At 41.8% G+C, this 13,671-nt stretch overlaps 2 protein-coding genes across 8 annotated transcripts in view; one reads left to right on the top strand and one right to left on the bottom strand.

Moving 5' to 3' along the window:
- The window catches only part of LOC140195556 (THAP domain-containing protein 2-like), a 33,327-nt gene extending 28,467 nt beyond the window's left edge, over positions 1-4,860 (bottom strand). For both annotated transcript variants that reach the window (XM_072254085.1, XM_072254084.1), the window contains exon 1: positions 4,642-4,860. In XM_072254085.1, the coding sequence (XP_072110186.1) occupies positions 4,642-4,712 (71 nt within the window). In that variant the 5' untranslated portion in view covers positions 4,713-4,860. The remainder of the gene's footprint in view (positions 1-4,641) is intronic.
- The window catches only part of galnt11 (UDP-N-acetyl-alpha-D-galactosamine:polypeptide N-acetylgalactosaminyltransferase 11 (GalNAc-T11)), a 138,491-nt gene continuing 129,155 nt past the window's right edge, over positions 4,336-13,671 (top strand). For 3 of the 6 annotated variants that reach the window (XM_072254078.1, XM_072254080.1, XM_072254081.1), the window contains exon 1: positions 4,336-4,511. The gene's annotated coding sequence lies outside the window, so the exon portion shown is untranslated. Of the gene's footprint in view, positions 4,512-4,897; positions 4,959-5,042; positions 5,166-5,775; positions 5,843-13,671 lie in introns of those variants that run through there. The other 3 variants (XM_072254075.1, XM_072254076.1, XM_072254082.1) reach the window with 2 other exon arrangements.

Genomic DNA, 13,671 nt, shown 5'->3' with positions numbered 1-13,671 from the left:
GTGCCAGTGAATCAATAGAGTTCTTTAACATTACAAAGAGGTTTGAGAGGAAGAGGTACAGATATTCCCACTTAGTGGAAAATTCCCAGTTAAAAGTTATGGACATCCAGTAACAACCTAAAACAAAAGTTAGGAGAAAACTTTGCCCAGAGTATATGTGGAATGTAAAATCTGAAATAATTCAGTAATTAGATAAACATCAAAAATGTATTCAAGGAAAAGTTCATTAAGTCCATGAAGAAATAAAGAACAGGACATACTCAGAGATTTGATTACGTACTGTGGTAACACACAGCATGCACATGGAGCATTCAGAATAACATGGATTATTTGGGTAAATTGCTTGTGTTTTTGCAGCTAAAGATTTGATGGGCTGAATGGCCTAACTCTGCTCTGATTGTCTTATGTAAATTTTATCTTTGCCATTCATTGATTTGGCAGTTTTGATCATCATCTCTGTAAGGCTTTCTGAAAATCTCCCTGCCTCTTCAAGCTCCCTTTTTACTTATTACTTCAGGAATCTTTGTAACCTTTGTCTTTGGCTAAGGAACTATTATTAAATCAAATCTATCCTGCTCTAACAATACGACACAAGTGCCAAATTGTTTTTGATGTTAGCGATCATTATTTGGAGCGTGAAAAGTGATGGAAAGCATAATTATGGACTAACTGAAAGGAGAGCCAGTCTTCAGGAAATTGGTCTAGATTCACGGGGATTATCCCTGGAATGATAGGGTTTAACGTACGAGGAGCATTTGAAGGCTCTGACCTTCACTTGCTGGAGTTTAGCAGAATGGGGGTGGGTGGGTGGGGTGGGGGAATCTCATCGAAACCTACTACATATTAAAAGGCCTGGATAGAGTGGACCTGGAGAGGGTGTTTCCTAAAGCAGGGGGTCCAGGACCAGAAGGCACAGCCTCAGAATAGGACACCTCTTTAGAACAGAGATGAGGAGGAATTTCTTCAGCCAGAAGGTGGTGAATCTGTGAAACTTATTGCTGCAGACAAAGGCAAAGTTATTAGGTATACTTAAAGTGGAGGTTGGTAGGTTCTTGATTAGTCAGGGTGTCAAATGTTACAGGGAGAAAGCAGGAGAATGGGGTTGAAAGGGATAATAAATCAGCCATGATAGAATGGTGGAGCAAAACTTGATGGGCTGAACAGCCTAATTCTGTTCCTGTCTTTTGGTCTTAGGAAGGTTAAACCTACACGATTTAACTTCCAATGGACACCTTGTGGCTAGTGGGCAAAAGTGTCCCTGCCACATAATGGACAGTTCAAGACAAGCCCGTTTTGTCACTCAATCTTCCGGTTAGTTACATATTCATGGAGCCATCTTTCAAAGATAACAAAAGGGATATATTTTGAATATCCCCAGTTCGTACTCAAAAGCTTTTGGAACAATACCAGTATTGAATATTCAAAGGAGCTCTGCTGGTTTGGATGTGCTGCTGTTGTAAATATGTAAATTTTATCTATTTTCAAAATGTCAAAGTAAGCATTTCTGGCAGTTGAACTGTAGTTAATTGTTCATTGTTATCTTTGTGTTGAACCAGTAGTACAAAACATCAAGTCAAGCAAGTGGGACTCTCTTGAATCCTCCTGGACACTCTCTCCTGGAGATTTGCTGTGAATAAAGACACCCATACTTCCCAGATACAACTTCCCTGTGGCTCAGTTTCAGTCAGTCTCATTTGGGACATATTCTCTTCTCATTGCTACCGTCGGGGGCAGAGGTAGAGGAACCTGAAGACCTGCACTCCATGTTTTAGTTACAGCTTCTTCCCGTCCGCGATCAGATTTCTGAATGGTCCATGAACACTACCTCAATCTCACTCAAAAGAAAATTGGCAGGTCAGCTTATTTTAACTACACTCCTAAACTGTGGAATTCAATACTTAAAACTATAAGGGATGCAGACGCAGTTGACAATTTTAAATGCCAGCTCAAAACCTATTTATTTAACCTTGCTTTTAACTAACATCATTTTGTCTTTTGTTTTTACGTTGGCACTTTATTCCATTGTAAAGCACATTGAACTACATTGTTTGAATGAAAAATGCTCTATAAATAAATTTGCCAAGATCCACAAATCTGCCTGTCCAGGTAGACCCATTGTTTCATCTTGTTCCTGTCCCACTGAACTCCTATCTGAATACCTCAACTCAGTTTTATCCACCTTGCTTCAGTCCCTTCCTACCTACATCTGTGATACTTCATATGCTCTTAATCTTTTCAATGATTTCAAATTCTCCGGCCCTGAGAATCTTATTTTCACCATGGATGTCCAGTCCCTATACATCTCCATCCCCCATTAGGAAGGCCTCAAAGCTCTCCGTTTCTTTCTGGACACCAGACCCAACCAGTTCCCCTCCACCACACTCTGCTCCATTTAGCAGAATTTGTCCTCACTGTCAATAATTTCTCCCACTTCTGTCAAAAAGATGTAGATGTGGGTACTCGCATGGGTCCCAGCCTCGCCTTGTTAGCTATGTGGAACAGTCTATGTTCCAAGCCTACACTGGTGTCACTCACCCACTTTTCCTATGCTACACTGACGACTGCATTGGTGCTGCTTCCTGCACCCATGCCGAGCTAGTCGACTTCATCAACTTTGCCTCCAACCTCTACCCTGCCCTCAAATTTACCTGGTCCATTTCCAACACCTCCCTTCCCTTTCTCGATTTCTCTGTCTCTATCTCTGGGACAGCTTATTTACTGATGACCATTACAAACCCATTGACTCTCACAGCTACTTGGTCTACACCTCTTTCCACTCTGCTCCTTGTAAAAATATCATCCCCTTCTCTCAATTCCTCCATCTCTGCTGCATCTGCTCTCAGGATGAGGCTTTTCATTTCAGAATGAAGGCAATGTCCTCCTCCTTCAAAGACAGGGGCTTCCCTGCCCCTACCATCAACGCTGCCCTCAAATGCATCTCTTCCACTTCACACATGTCTGCCCTCACCCTATCCTCCCGCCACCCCACCAGGGATAGCGTTCCTCTTACCCTCACCTACCACCCCAGCAGCCTCCACATCCAGCACATAATTATCCGTAAATTCCGCCATCTCCAATAGGATCTCACCACCAAGCGGATACAATAGGGTCTTTTAAGAGACTTTTGGATAGGTACATGGAGCTTAGAAAAATAGAGGGCTCTGGGTAACCCTAGTAATTTCTAAGGTAGGGACATGTTTGGCACAACTTTGTGGGCCGAAGGACCTGTATTGTGCTGTAGGTTTTCTACCTCCCACCCCCCCAATTTCTGCTTTCCACAGGAATCGCTCCCTATGTGACTCCCTTGTCCATTCATCCCTCCCCACTGATCCCTCTCTTGGCACTTATCCTTGCAAGTGGAACAAGTGCTACACCTGCCCCTACACCTCCTCCCTCACTACCATTCCGGGCCCCAAACAGTCCTTCCAGGTGAGGTGACACTTCACCTGTGAGTTTGTTGGGGTCATCTATTGTATCCGATACTCCTGGTGTGACCTCTTATATATTGATGAGACCCAGCATAGATTGGGAGACCACTTCGCTGAACATCTATGCTCTGTCTGTCAGAAAAAGCAGGATTTCCCAGTGGCCACCCATTTTAATTCCACTTCCCATTCCGACATGTCAGTCCATAGCTTCCTCTACTGCCGCGATGAGGCCACACTCAGGTTGGAGAAGCAACATCTTACATTCCATCTGGGTTGCCTCCAACCTGATGGCATGAACATCGATTTCTCGAACTTCCTGGAATGCCACCCCCCCCCATTCCCATCTCTCACCTCATCTCCTTCCCTGCCCATCACCTCCCTTTGGTGCTCCTTCCCTTTTTTCTTTCTTCCACCGCCTCTGTCCTCTCCCAGTAGATTCTCCCTTCTCCAGCCCTGAGTCTCTTTCACCAGTCTACTTCCCAACTTTTTAACCTCACCCCTCCGGGTTTCACCTATCATCTTGTGTTTCTCCCTCCCCTCCCCTTTTATTCTGACTCCTCATCTTTTTTTCCCCAGTCCTGCTGAAGGGTCTCAGCCCAAAACGTCGCCTATACTCTTTTCCTGGCCTGCTGAGTCCCTACAACATTGTGTGTGCTCCTTGTATTTCCAGCATCCACAGATTTTCTCCTCTTTACGTATAAATTGTCATTGTTCCTCAATTACATTACGTACTTAGTTTATGTATTTTTTTCATGTATTGCACTGTACTGCTGCTTAAGAACAAAATATGACACGTGTGGGTGATGAACAGGATTCTGAAGCTACAATATCTCAGAACCCAACATCAGGCCGCGCGCCCCCGCCAGCGGCTCGGCCGGAGTCCAGCCCGCGCGTCCCCGCCGTGCAGCGGAAATAGCGGCTGCCGGGCTCGAGAAGCGGGCACGCGCCGGGCCCCAGGCCCCGGGACTTCCGCCGCCCCACCCCCCACATCATCGGGCGATAAGAAACAAAATATAGATTAAATTTAAAAACAAAATGCAGCAACCGGGCAGCAGGCGGGGTGTCGACGCAGCTGGGTAGCAGGTAGGCTTCTCTCACTAATGTAGGCCCGTGGTTAATGCCCTCGCAACACCCGCCGTCACCTGAAATGCTTCTCCCCACCCCTCTCTCCTCCCGCCCCCCAGCCCGACCCCTGTCCCCTGCCCTCTCCTACCTGTGGAAGCTGGTGTTGGTGTTCTTCCTGTACACTGCCGTGCACCCATAGGCCGCGCAACTGGTTGGCATTATCAGGAGAGAAGAGAAATAATTTTTCTCTTCTCTCCAATTTCAATTACAAAATCGGTTTGCTTTTACAGCGTCCGAAATGCCCTTTTTGCCCCCCCTTCCCCCTGGCCTCCTTTACTAAGATGGCAGATCTGCGAGCAGACTCCTGCCGTCGACGGGGGGAGGGAAAGTGGGAGGTTCACGTCCGAACGCGCGGCGTGGGGAGACGTCTCCCTTCTCAGTGGGTAAAGGCCATTCCAGTGCAAGGTAGGGTGACGTTTTTACCTTGGCTGTAAATAGACAGGAGGCTGGGGAGGCTGCAGTGTAAATTGCGTCCCGTTCTCTTTGAAGGCTGGTTCTGTTTGTGTGGAGAAGAACATTAAAAAGGACCATTTGGCTTCTCCGACATGCTCCGCCATTCAATAACATCATGGCTGATCTATTATCTCGTTGCAATTCACTCGCACTAATCCCGTATCCTTTGATTCGCTATATTAATTGTTGAGTGCTCATAGATTCAGAATGTATTGGCTAGTGGTTTTTTGCACTGCATGTGTACTTTAAAGGAATTACACATTTGCATCTTCAGTTACCTATTTATATATCCTTGTTAATGTTTGATAGTTCTTTCAAAATTATTTCTGTTGCGATCGAGACATGCTCTCTCAAATAGTTTTTGCTTGAAGATACTGTTGCAAACTTGCAGAAAGTAGACCCTCCCTTGAGTCACCACCCTGGAATTGGCAGGGCTCTCTCGGAAGGGTTATTGATGCTGGATTAAAAGTTAAAACAATATTTAAGTTGATGTACGCATAAATGTAATCATATGAGTGAAATTTGTTTAAAACTTTTTAGGCAGTCACAATTCAATTGTTGGCAAAATACATTTTAAAATAAAGTCATCATTAAACTTATGCCAAATTTTAACTTTTGCTGTAAATGTGCACTAAAATTTTTGTTTCTGGTTTTATTTTTTGACTTGTTCCCCTCCCTTTGTCATCGCCAACCTTGTATTTAGACTGTCTTCTAAGTATCTAATTTCATTGTTTCCCTTCCAAACAAAATCTTAACAAACTTAATTCAGATAATCAATTAAGGTTGGAATAGTTGTATATGTGGCAGAAAAATTACACATTTCCACTGTGATCTGGGTGAGGAAGTGCTACTTGACGTCATCCATTAACAGGACAACTCTAGCTTTCAAAAGCTCTGTCCCATATTCTGTACAACCGAGCTATTAATTTATTTTATTATATCCTTTAATTAATGTATACACACGCGCATACACTCCATGTAGATTGTCCCTTGCTGATATGGTTACCAGTATTGAACAGAGTAATCCAAGAATGAGTCTAACTCTTAGATTTGTAGGCGTATTCTTGAGGGTAAGGCAAAAATTCATTTGGTCTTTGTAATGCAGTTATAACTTTCCATTTGGGTTCTATGTATAGATCCTTAAATCTGTGCTTATCCATAGTCTTTTTTTAAAAAGTTAATTATTTGATTAAAACCCAAAATGAAACCCCACATTCGATGTTAATTTCTATCTGCCACATGTGTACTCCTAATTTTTTAAATTCTCTCTCTGTTTCCTGCCTGCATTATTTACTAATCAGTTAATGTTGGTGAAAAGGTTTAATCTGTGGCTTTTAAAACAGACATCCAAGTCAAATACTGAAAACTTTGAGTCTGAAATGCTAATAGATGGGTTTTTTTTCCATCATAGATTGGCATTTTAGCAAAGAGTACTTAACTGAAATGGAGGTAGAGAAGAAATGGTGGCTTATCTGCCTTAAGCAAATCGTGAATCTGTTGGGTTATTGTGAGAGGCCACACTGATAGGGATTTAAATGTTTTCCTTTGGGGGGGGCATGGTTGATTTATATAGCACCTGCACGTCTCTTTTAGATTGATTCATGAGAATTCAGAAGGCTTAGAGAATCTGTGACTAGAAAAATTAACATTTTTTTGAGGACGGTAGACTTGTCATTTGACAAACTACATGAAAATCATAGAATTGGAAAATATTGCATAAAAATAAAAAAAATGCTGAAAAAATTCAATAGTTCAAAGTAAAATTTATTATCAGAGTGCATGCATGTTGCCACACACAACCCTGCGATTCTTTTTCTGTGGGCACACTCAGCGAATCTATGGAATAGTAACTGTAAAGGGATCAATGGAAAAAGCAGGTGCATAGAAGACAACAAACTGTGCAAATGCAAATAGCAATAAATAATAACAAGATAAAGAGCCCTTAAAGTGAGATTGTTGGTTGTGGGATCATCTCAATAGATGAGAGTAGTGACCCTCTTTTGTTCAAGAGCCTGATGGTTGAGGGGTAGTAACTGTTCTTGAACCTGGTGGTGTGAGCCCTGAGGCTCTTGCACCTTCTACTTGATGGCAGCAACAAGAAAATAGCAAGGCCTGGGTGTTGAGGATCTTTGATGGATGCTGCTTTCCTACAACAGCGTATCATGTAGATGTGCTCAATGGTTTGGAGGGCTTTACCCATGATGTACTGGGCTGGATCCACTACTTTTGTAGGATTTTCCATTCAAAGGCATTGGTATTCCTGTACCAGGCTGTAATGCAGCCAGTCATTGCACTTTCCGCCACACATCTATAGGTCAGGCAGCTTATGTATAGATATATAAAATTAACATTTCATGTTGATCTTTGATCAGGAAATTTGGACATTTTGATGAAAGGCCATTATCATAATTTCTCTCTCTCTCCTGCTGGTGCCTGACCTACTGAATATAATCAGCTTTGTTTTTGAGATTTCCACTGTCTCCATTTGCTTTACTTTGTGAAAATGAATATTGTTTTCATGGGAGACTATTTTGAGCTAAACCTAACAGAGTAACAAGAAATGATTTCAAAATGTTTACTGAGAAATGTATGACAGTTCTCCAACTCACTGGGGCATTGCAGTTGCACAAGTTTAATTTAGAGCAACATTTTTTAATATAAACATATGAATCGGGAACAGGAATAGTTCGCTTGGCTCAATTAATGTGCTATGCCATTCACTAAGATCATGAATCTACATCCCCCGTGCCAGAAATCTTTGAGTATCATGCTTATAACGAATCGGTCAACTACCAACTTTAAAACGTTCATAAAGCATTAAAAGACTTTTTTTTACCATTCTGCAAGGAAGAAAGTTCAAAAGTACCTTGACCCCTCTGGGATAAAAAGAGAGTTGTCTCCAGCTGAAATAGCTGACCCTTTTACTTTTAGATTGTGGTTCCTCCTGCTAAACTCTGACAAGAAGAATCATTATCTATGTTCACTCTGTTAAGACTCTCAGAATCTGGTGTTTTTAATTCAAGTCCCCTCACCCATTTCTAAACTCCCATGAACGCAAGCCTAACTTGCCAACCTTTCCTCTCCAGATAACCGATCCATTCCTGTTGTCAGCCTAATAAGCCTCTGAGCTGCTTGTGCAATTAGAAGGCCAATGTTTAATGCAACATACTAAGACAAAGTCAAAATTGAGTGTGTTGTCATGTGCACAGTATGGACAAGTGCAATGAAAAGCATAATGGCAGCAGCATCATCGACCCATAGCATCTAATAAGCAATACTTACAAGAAAGACAAATATAAAGTAGACATTTTTAACAGGCAGGAACTCAATTAGAAAAAAGAAAAAACAAAGTCCAATGTAGTGCACAGTGGTCATAGTGTTGCTAAACTAGTGGTTAGGGTAACACACAAAATGCTGGATGAACTGAACGGGTCAGGCAGCATCTCTGGAAATGAATAAACAGTCAATGTTTCAGGCAGAAACCCCTCTCCAGTGATTAGGGTTTGCTGAGTGGTTCAAGGACCGAATGGTTCTTGGACCGATGAGGTGGGGCTTCAGGCTTCTGTGCCTCCTGCCTGATGGTAGCTGTGAGAAGACTGCATGACCTGGTGGATGTAGTCTTACCAATTCCTTAATGGAGGCTTTTTTTAGTTCTGTATTCATTTTGCATTAAATAATATATTTTTTTCAGGATTACATAATACCCCTGCATGCCAGCCTTTTGCAAATCTTGCACTGGGTCACTGAAGTCCTTCAGCCTCTAGACAATATGCTTTCCTTTATTTTACTGGCCAGAATGGACAATTTCACATTTTCCCATATTCCCATATCATACAATATTTACCAGATCTTTGCAAACCGACAACCTTTTTATTTCCACTTGAAGTATGTATGTTCTTTCGTAACATGCTTTCTAACTTAATGTTGTTCATAATTTTAGCAACCTTCGAATTGGTACTTTCAGACATCATTTATATAATTAGTAAAATGTTGAGGCTCCAGCATCAATCTTTAAGCTACCATTTCTCAATCAGTTGAAGACTAATTTATTCCAACTCTTTTTTTCTGGTAGCTAGCCAATAGTATATCTGTGCCAATGTCTTACTTCCCACACTGCTATTTTCCACCTTTACAAATGCTTTTTGGAAATGTAAGCCTAGTATGTATACTGGTTCTCTTTTAGCCACAGCACGTATACTGTAACTTCAAAGAACTAAAATAATGTTGCCCGGACACGAGGGATTGAGTTATGGAGAGAGGTTGAACAGCTTGGAACATTTTTCATTGGTGCATAGATAAGGTGCATACACAGTCATTTTCTCAGGGTTGGGAAATCAAGAGGCCGAGGGCATGGTTTAAGGTGAGAGGAAAGAGATTTAATGGCAACTTGAGGAGCAACTTCTTCACCCAAAGAGTAGTCAGTATATGGAATGAGCTGCCAGAGGAAGTGGTTGAGGCAAGTACAGTAACATTTAAAAGGTACTTACACAGGTACATGGTTAGGAAGGGTTTAGAGTAGGGTTTCCCAATCTGGGCTCCACGGACACCTCGGTTAATAGGATACATGGCATAAAAAATGTTGGCATCCCTGGTTTAGAGAAATGTGGGCCAAAAGTGGGCAAATGAGACTAGCTTAGATGGGAATCTTGGTTGGCACTGTTCCCTCTAAGCTGCGCAGTAACTGAAACACTCCCGTGCATATAGCTGTTGCCACGCAACTGGAATTTAATTTTATATAATGTTAGTATAAAGTGCCACACAGTTTTCAGGCTGTGTGAAAATTTCCTGGTTGGAGCAATGGTTGGTCAGCGCACTTTTTTAAGAAAAAATTGTAGGGAACTTTGGCCGGCATGGACCAGTTGGGCTGAAAGTCCTATTTCCATGTTGTACAACTCCATGGCTCTCTGATTATAAAATAATCTAACGTCACTTCTCTTGCACAAAACTTCGATAAATTTACCCAATTATCTTGAGTATGTTCAAGTGCCTTGCTATAGTATTTTTTAATATGGCTTTTAATACTTTCCCCATGACAAAAGAGCCGCATTTGTAACAATAAAAGGCATTTATTCTGTTATAAATTATCCATATATCAAACTCGGAAGCTGAGGCTCAGGTCATCAATAGCTGATGCATATGAGATTGGATCTTTTCACTGAGCATCGAGAAAACAAATGTACTCTCCCACCTTGTATCTGCTGCTCAATATTACAATAACCACCCTCCCTCCAACATCTGCTTCCTGCTCTTGCATAATATTAATGGCAATACCCTAGAAATCATTGGTTAACTTGGGAATGATATTTTGTCAAAAGCCAACATTGCTGATAAAACTCAACTTTACCTCTCGCACCCTGCACATATTTTGGTTATTTGAAGAAGACATTACTCAAAGATCAAGGCCTTAAGTTATGCATTAAGTTTATGGTCTATCAAACAACAGAGATCTTTTTTATTTATTTAGTGAGATACAGTGTGGAGTAGGCCCTTCTAACTCTTCGAGTCACGCTGCCCAGCAATCCACCAATTTAACACTAGCCTGATCATGGCGATGCCTGTCTACTGTATTTCATGATAACTTGTAGCTGACACCTCAAAATACTGGAAAGTTATTACAGATGCTCACTGTAAGATTTTCCAATCCACCAGCAATCCAATGTGTGAACGTGATTGCTCTATTTCAAGCTAACATTCTAGCATTGCGATTCCACTTGCGTGTGCCTGAATCAATCCTCCTGAAACAAATATTCCTCATTGAGCTCTATCATTAGCAAGATATGACCACGATAATAGCAAAAGTGATCACGGCTCACCCAAGATATCCTTTGGGGAAAAAAAACTAACATCCTCACCAATTTTGTCTCCTAATACATTTAAACTAATCAAAAACTCTTTGACTGGCCTTTGAGAAAGTGAGTTCCAAAGTATCAGAGAAAAGGATATGCTTTGTTTTAGGCTGAAATAGATGACTCTTTACTTTTAAACAGTGATACCTAATTGTTAGCTCTCACTGAGTACTTGTCCTCTCCATTTCCACCCTACCAAGACACCACGGGATATGTAGGAAGCCATGAACTGTGACTGATCAAAATGGAGGAGGAGGACTTGAGTCAGAGAAAGCTCAGAATACATAAGTGGTAGGAAAGCACTGCTCCTTCCTATTCCATCAAGCTTTCTGTGAGAAAGTCTATGGATCTTGTGTAGCTGTCATTAGCCACCTCAGAATCTCCAAGCCTGGATTGAAAGGTTAAGTCATCCTCAAGCCTGAGGGACCACTTCAGTAAGTGCAAAAATAGGAATGTTAATTGGGTTGAGTGTGTGGATCATGCAGTGTATTAGTATTCAGTTCTGTCAAACAAGAACTGAACCCAGATAGATTGCTTTACCTGCACACTCAAACGACATAGATTGGGAGACCGCTTCGCCAAGCACCTATCCTTCGCCCACCAGGAAAAGCAAAATTTCCCAGTGGCCGCCCATTTTAATTCCACTTCCCATTCCCCTTACAACATGTCATAGAACATAGAAATCTACAGCACATTACAGGCCCTTCAGCCTACAATGTCGTGCCGGCCATGTAACCTACTCTAGAAACTGCCTATAATTTCCCTACCGCAGAGCCCTCTATTTTCCTAAGCTCCAGGTACCTATCTAAGAGTTTCTTAAAAGACTCTATTGTATCTGCCTCTACCACCTTCACTGGCAATGCATTTCACTCACCCACCACTCTCTGTGTGAAAAATTTACCTCTGACGTTCCCCCTTGTACCTACTTCCAGCACCTTAAAACTATGCCCCCTTGTGTTAGCCATTTCAACCCTGGGGGGGAAAAAACACTTGTTATCCAAATGATCAGTCATGTCCTCCTCTTGTGCCAAGATGAGGCCACCCTCAGAGTTGGAGGATCTTGCATTCTGCCTGGGTAGCCTCCATTCTGATGGGATGAACATTGATTTCTTGAACTTCTGGTAATACCCCCCACTTTGGTATTTCGCATTCCTATTGCTCTCTCTTACCTTATCTCCTTACCTGCCCATCACCTCCCCCTTTTCTTTCTTCCATGGCCTTCTGTCCTCTCCTATCAGATCCTCCCTTCTCCAGCCCTGTATCTCTTTCACCAATCAACTTTGCAGCTCTTTACTTCACCCCTTCCCAGTTTTACCTATCACCTACTTTCTTCCTCTCTTCCACCCACCTTCTAACTCTTTGACTCCTCATCTTTTTTTCCCTGGTCCTGTTGAAGGGTCTCGGCCTGAAACGTCGACTACACTTTTCCATAGGTACTGCCTGGCCTGCTGAGTTCCTCCAGCATTTTGAGTGTGTTGCTTGTGCTTAGTTCTGGTTGCCTCATTATAGGAACAATGTGGAAGCTTTAGAGACATTGCAGATGAGATTTACCAGTATGCAGGATGGAATAGAGAGCATGTCTTATGAGGGAAGATTGAATGAGCTGGGGCTTTTCTCTTTGGAGCAAAGGAGGATGAGAGGTGACTTAATAGAAATTCATAGGTTAATACGAGGTATAGAGTGAACAGCCAGTGCCTTTTTCCAGTGCGTCAGTGGTTTAGGCGAGGGACCATAATTTTAGAGTAATTGGATGGAAGTATAGAAGAGATGTCAGAGGTAGGTTTTTTTTTATGGAGTGGTGAGTGCATGGAAGGCACTCCCGGCGGTGGTGTTAGGGGCAATTACATTATGGACATTTAAGAAGATACTTAGATAGGCACGTCAATAAAGAAAAATGGAGGGCCATGTGGGAGGGAAGGGTTAGGTTGTCTTGGAGTAGGGTTAAGAGGTAGACACAACATCATAGACTGAAAGGCCTGTACTGTGTAGTACTGTTCTGTTCCGTTGTTTGTTGAATTAGAGGTTTTTAGAAAAGACAAAGCTTAATGCAGATTTATGTGCTTCTTATTTATGTTCTGATTATTTTGAATAGTTTAGTGAAAACTTGGTCATCTGATCATCCTTGGTCAGCTGTCAACAAAGATAGTGGGAAATCTAAGAGACTATTTGCTGTGTCAAGAAGTATTGGCTGCACAGAGCCTCGGTTCTTCTTGTCAAACATATTTATTGTACTTCTGATGCTGATGTACAGAATGAACTATTGATATTTTTAACTAGAATTGGTTACAACCTACTGTTGAATTGCCACATGTATAAAATTTTTGAAAACACCAAAGTGATTTGTGGTGACAAACAGGCTGATGGAAACACCAATTAATATCTCTGCTGTTCGCACTTCACTCTCCAGTAATGCTATGCTAGCACATTTTCATTTTATCTTGGAAACAAACATTTGTATGTAAGAGTATTTTATGTGTTTTTCTGGATTTCTTATTCATTCTTTTTAAGATTGGATACTGATATTTAAAAAAAAAGAGGTGACTAGAAAGTAGTGCCTATAATGCTGAGGAATATTTTGTGAAAATCAGCCAAATCACTTTTTCTTTCAAAACCTCAAAAAAAACTGAGCAACATGGAGATGGTACATTTTATTCCACAGAAAATGCTACACCTGGGGGGGGGGGGAGGGTCTTCAGAATAAACAATGTGTGATAGGATGAAGGACCTTCATCAAGGGCCCTCAACACCTAGAACATGTCCTTGTCTCATTACTGCCATCAGGGAGTAAGTACAGGTGCTTAAAGACACACACTCAGTGT

Source organism: Mobula birostris, chromosome 3 (assembly GCF_030028105.1).
Source record: "Mobula birostris isolate sMobBir1 chromosome 3, sMobBir1.hap1, whole genome shotgun sequence".
Taxonomy (NCBI): domain Eukaryota; kingdom Metazoa; phylum Chordata; class Chondrichthyes; order Myliobatiformes; family Myliobatidae; genus Mobula; species Mobula birostris.
The sequence above is the reverse complement of the archived record's forward strand: the minus strand, read 5'-3'. Positions and strand labels throughout refer to the sequence as shown.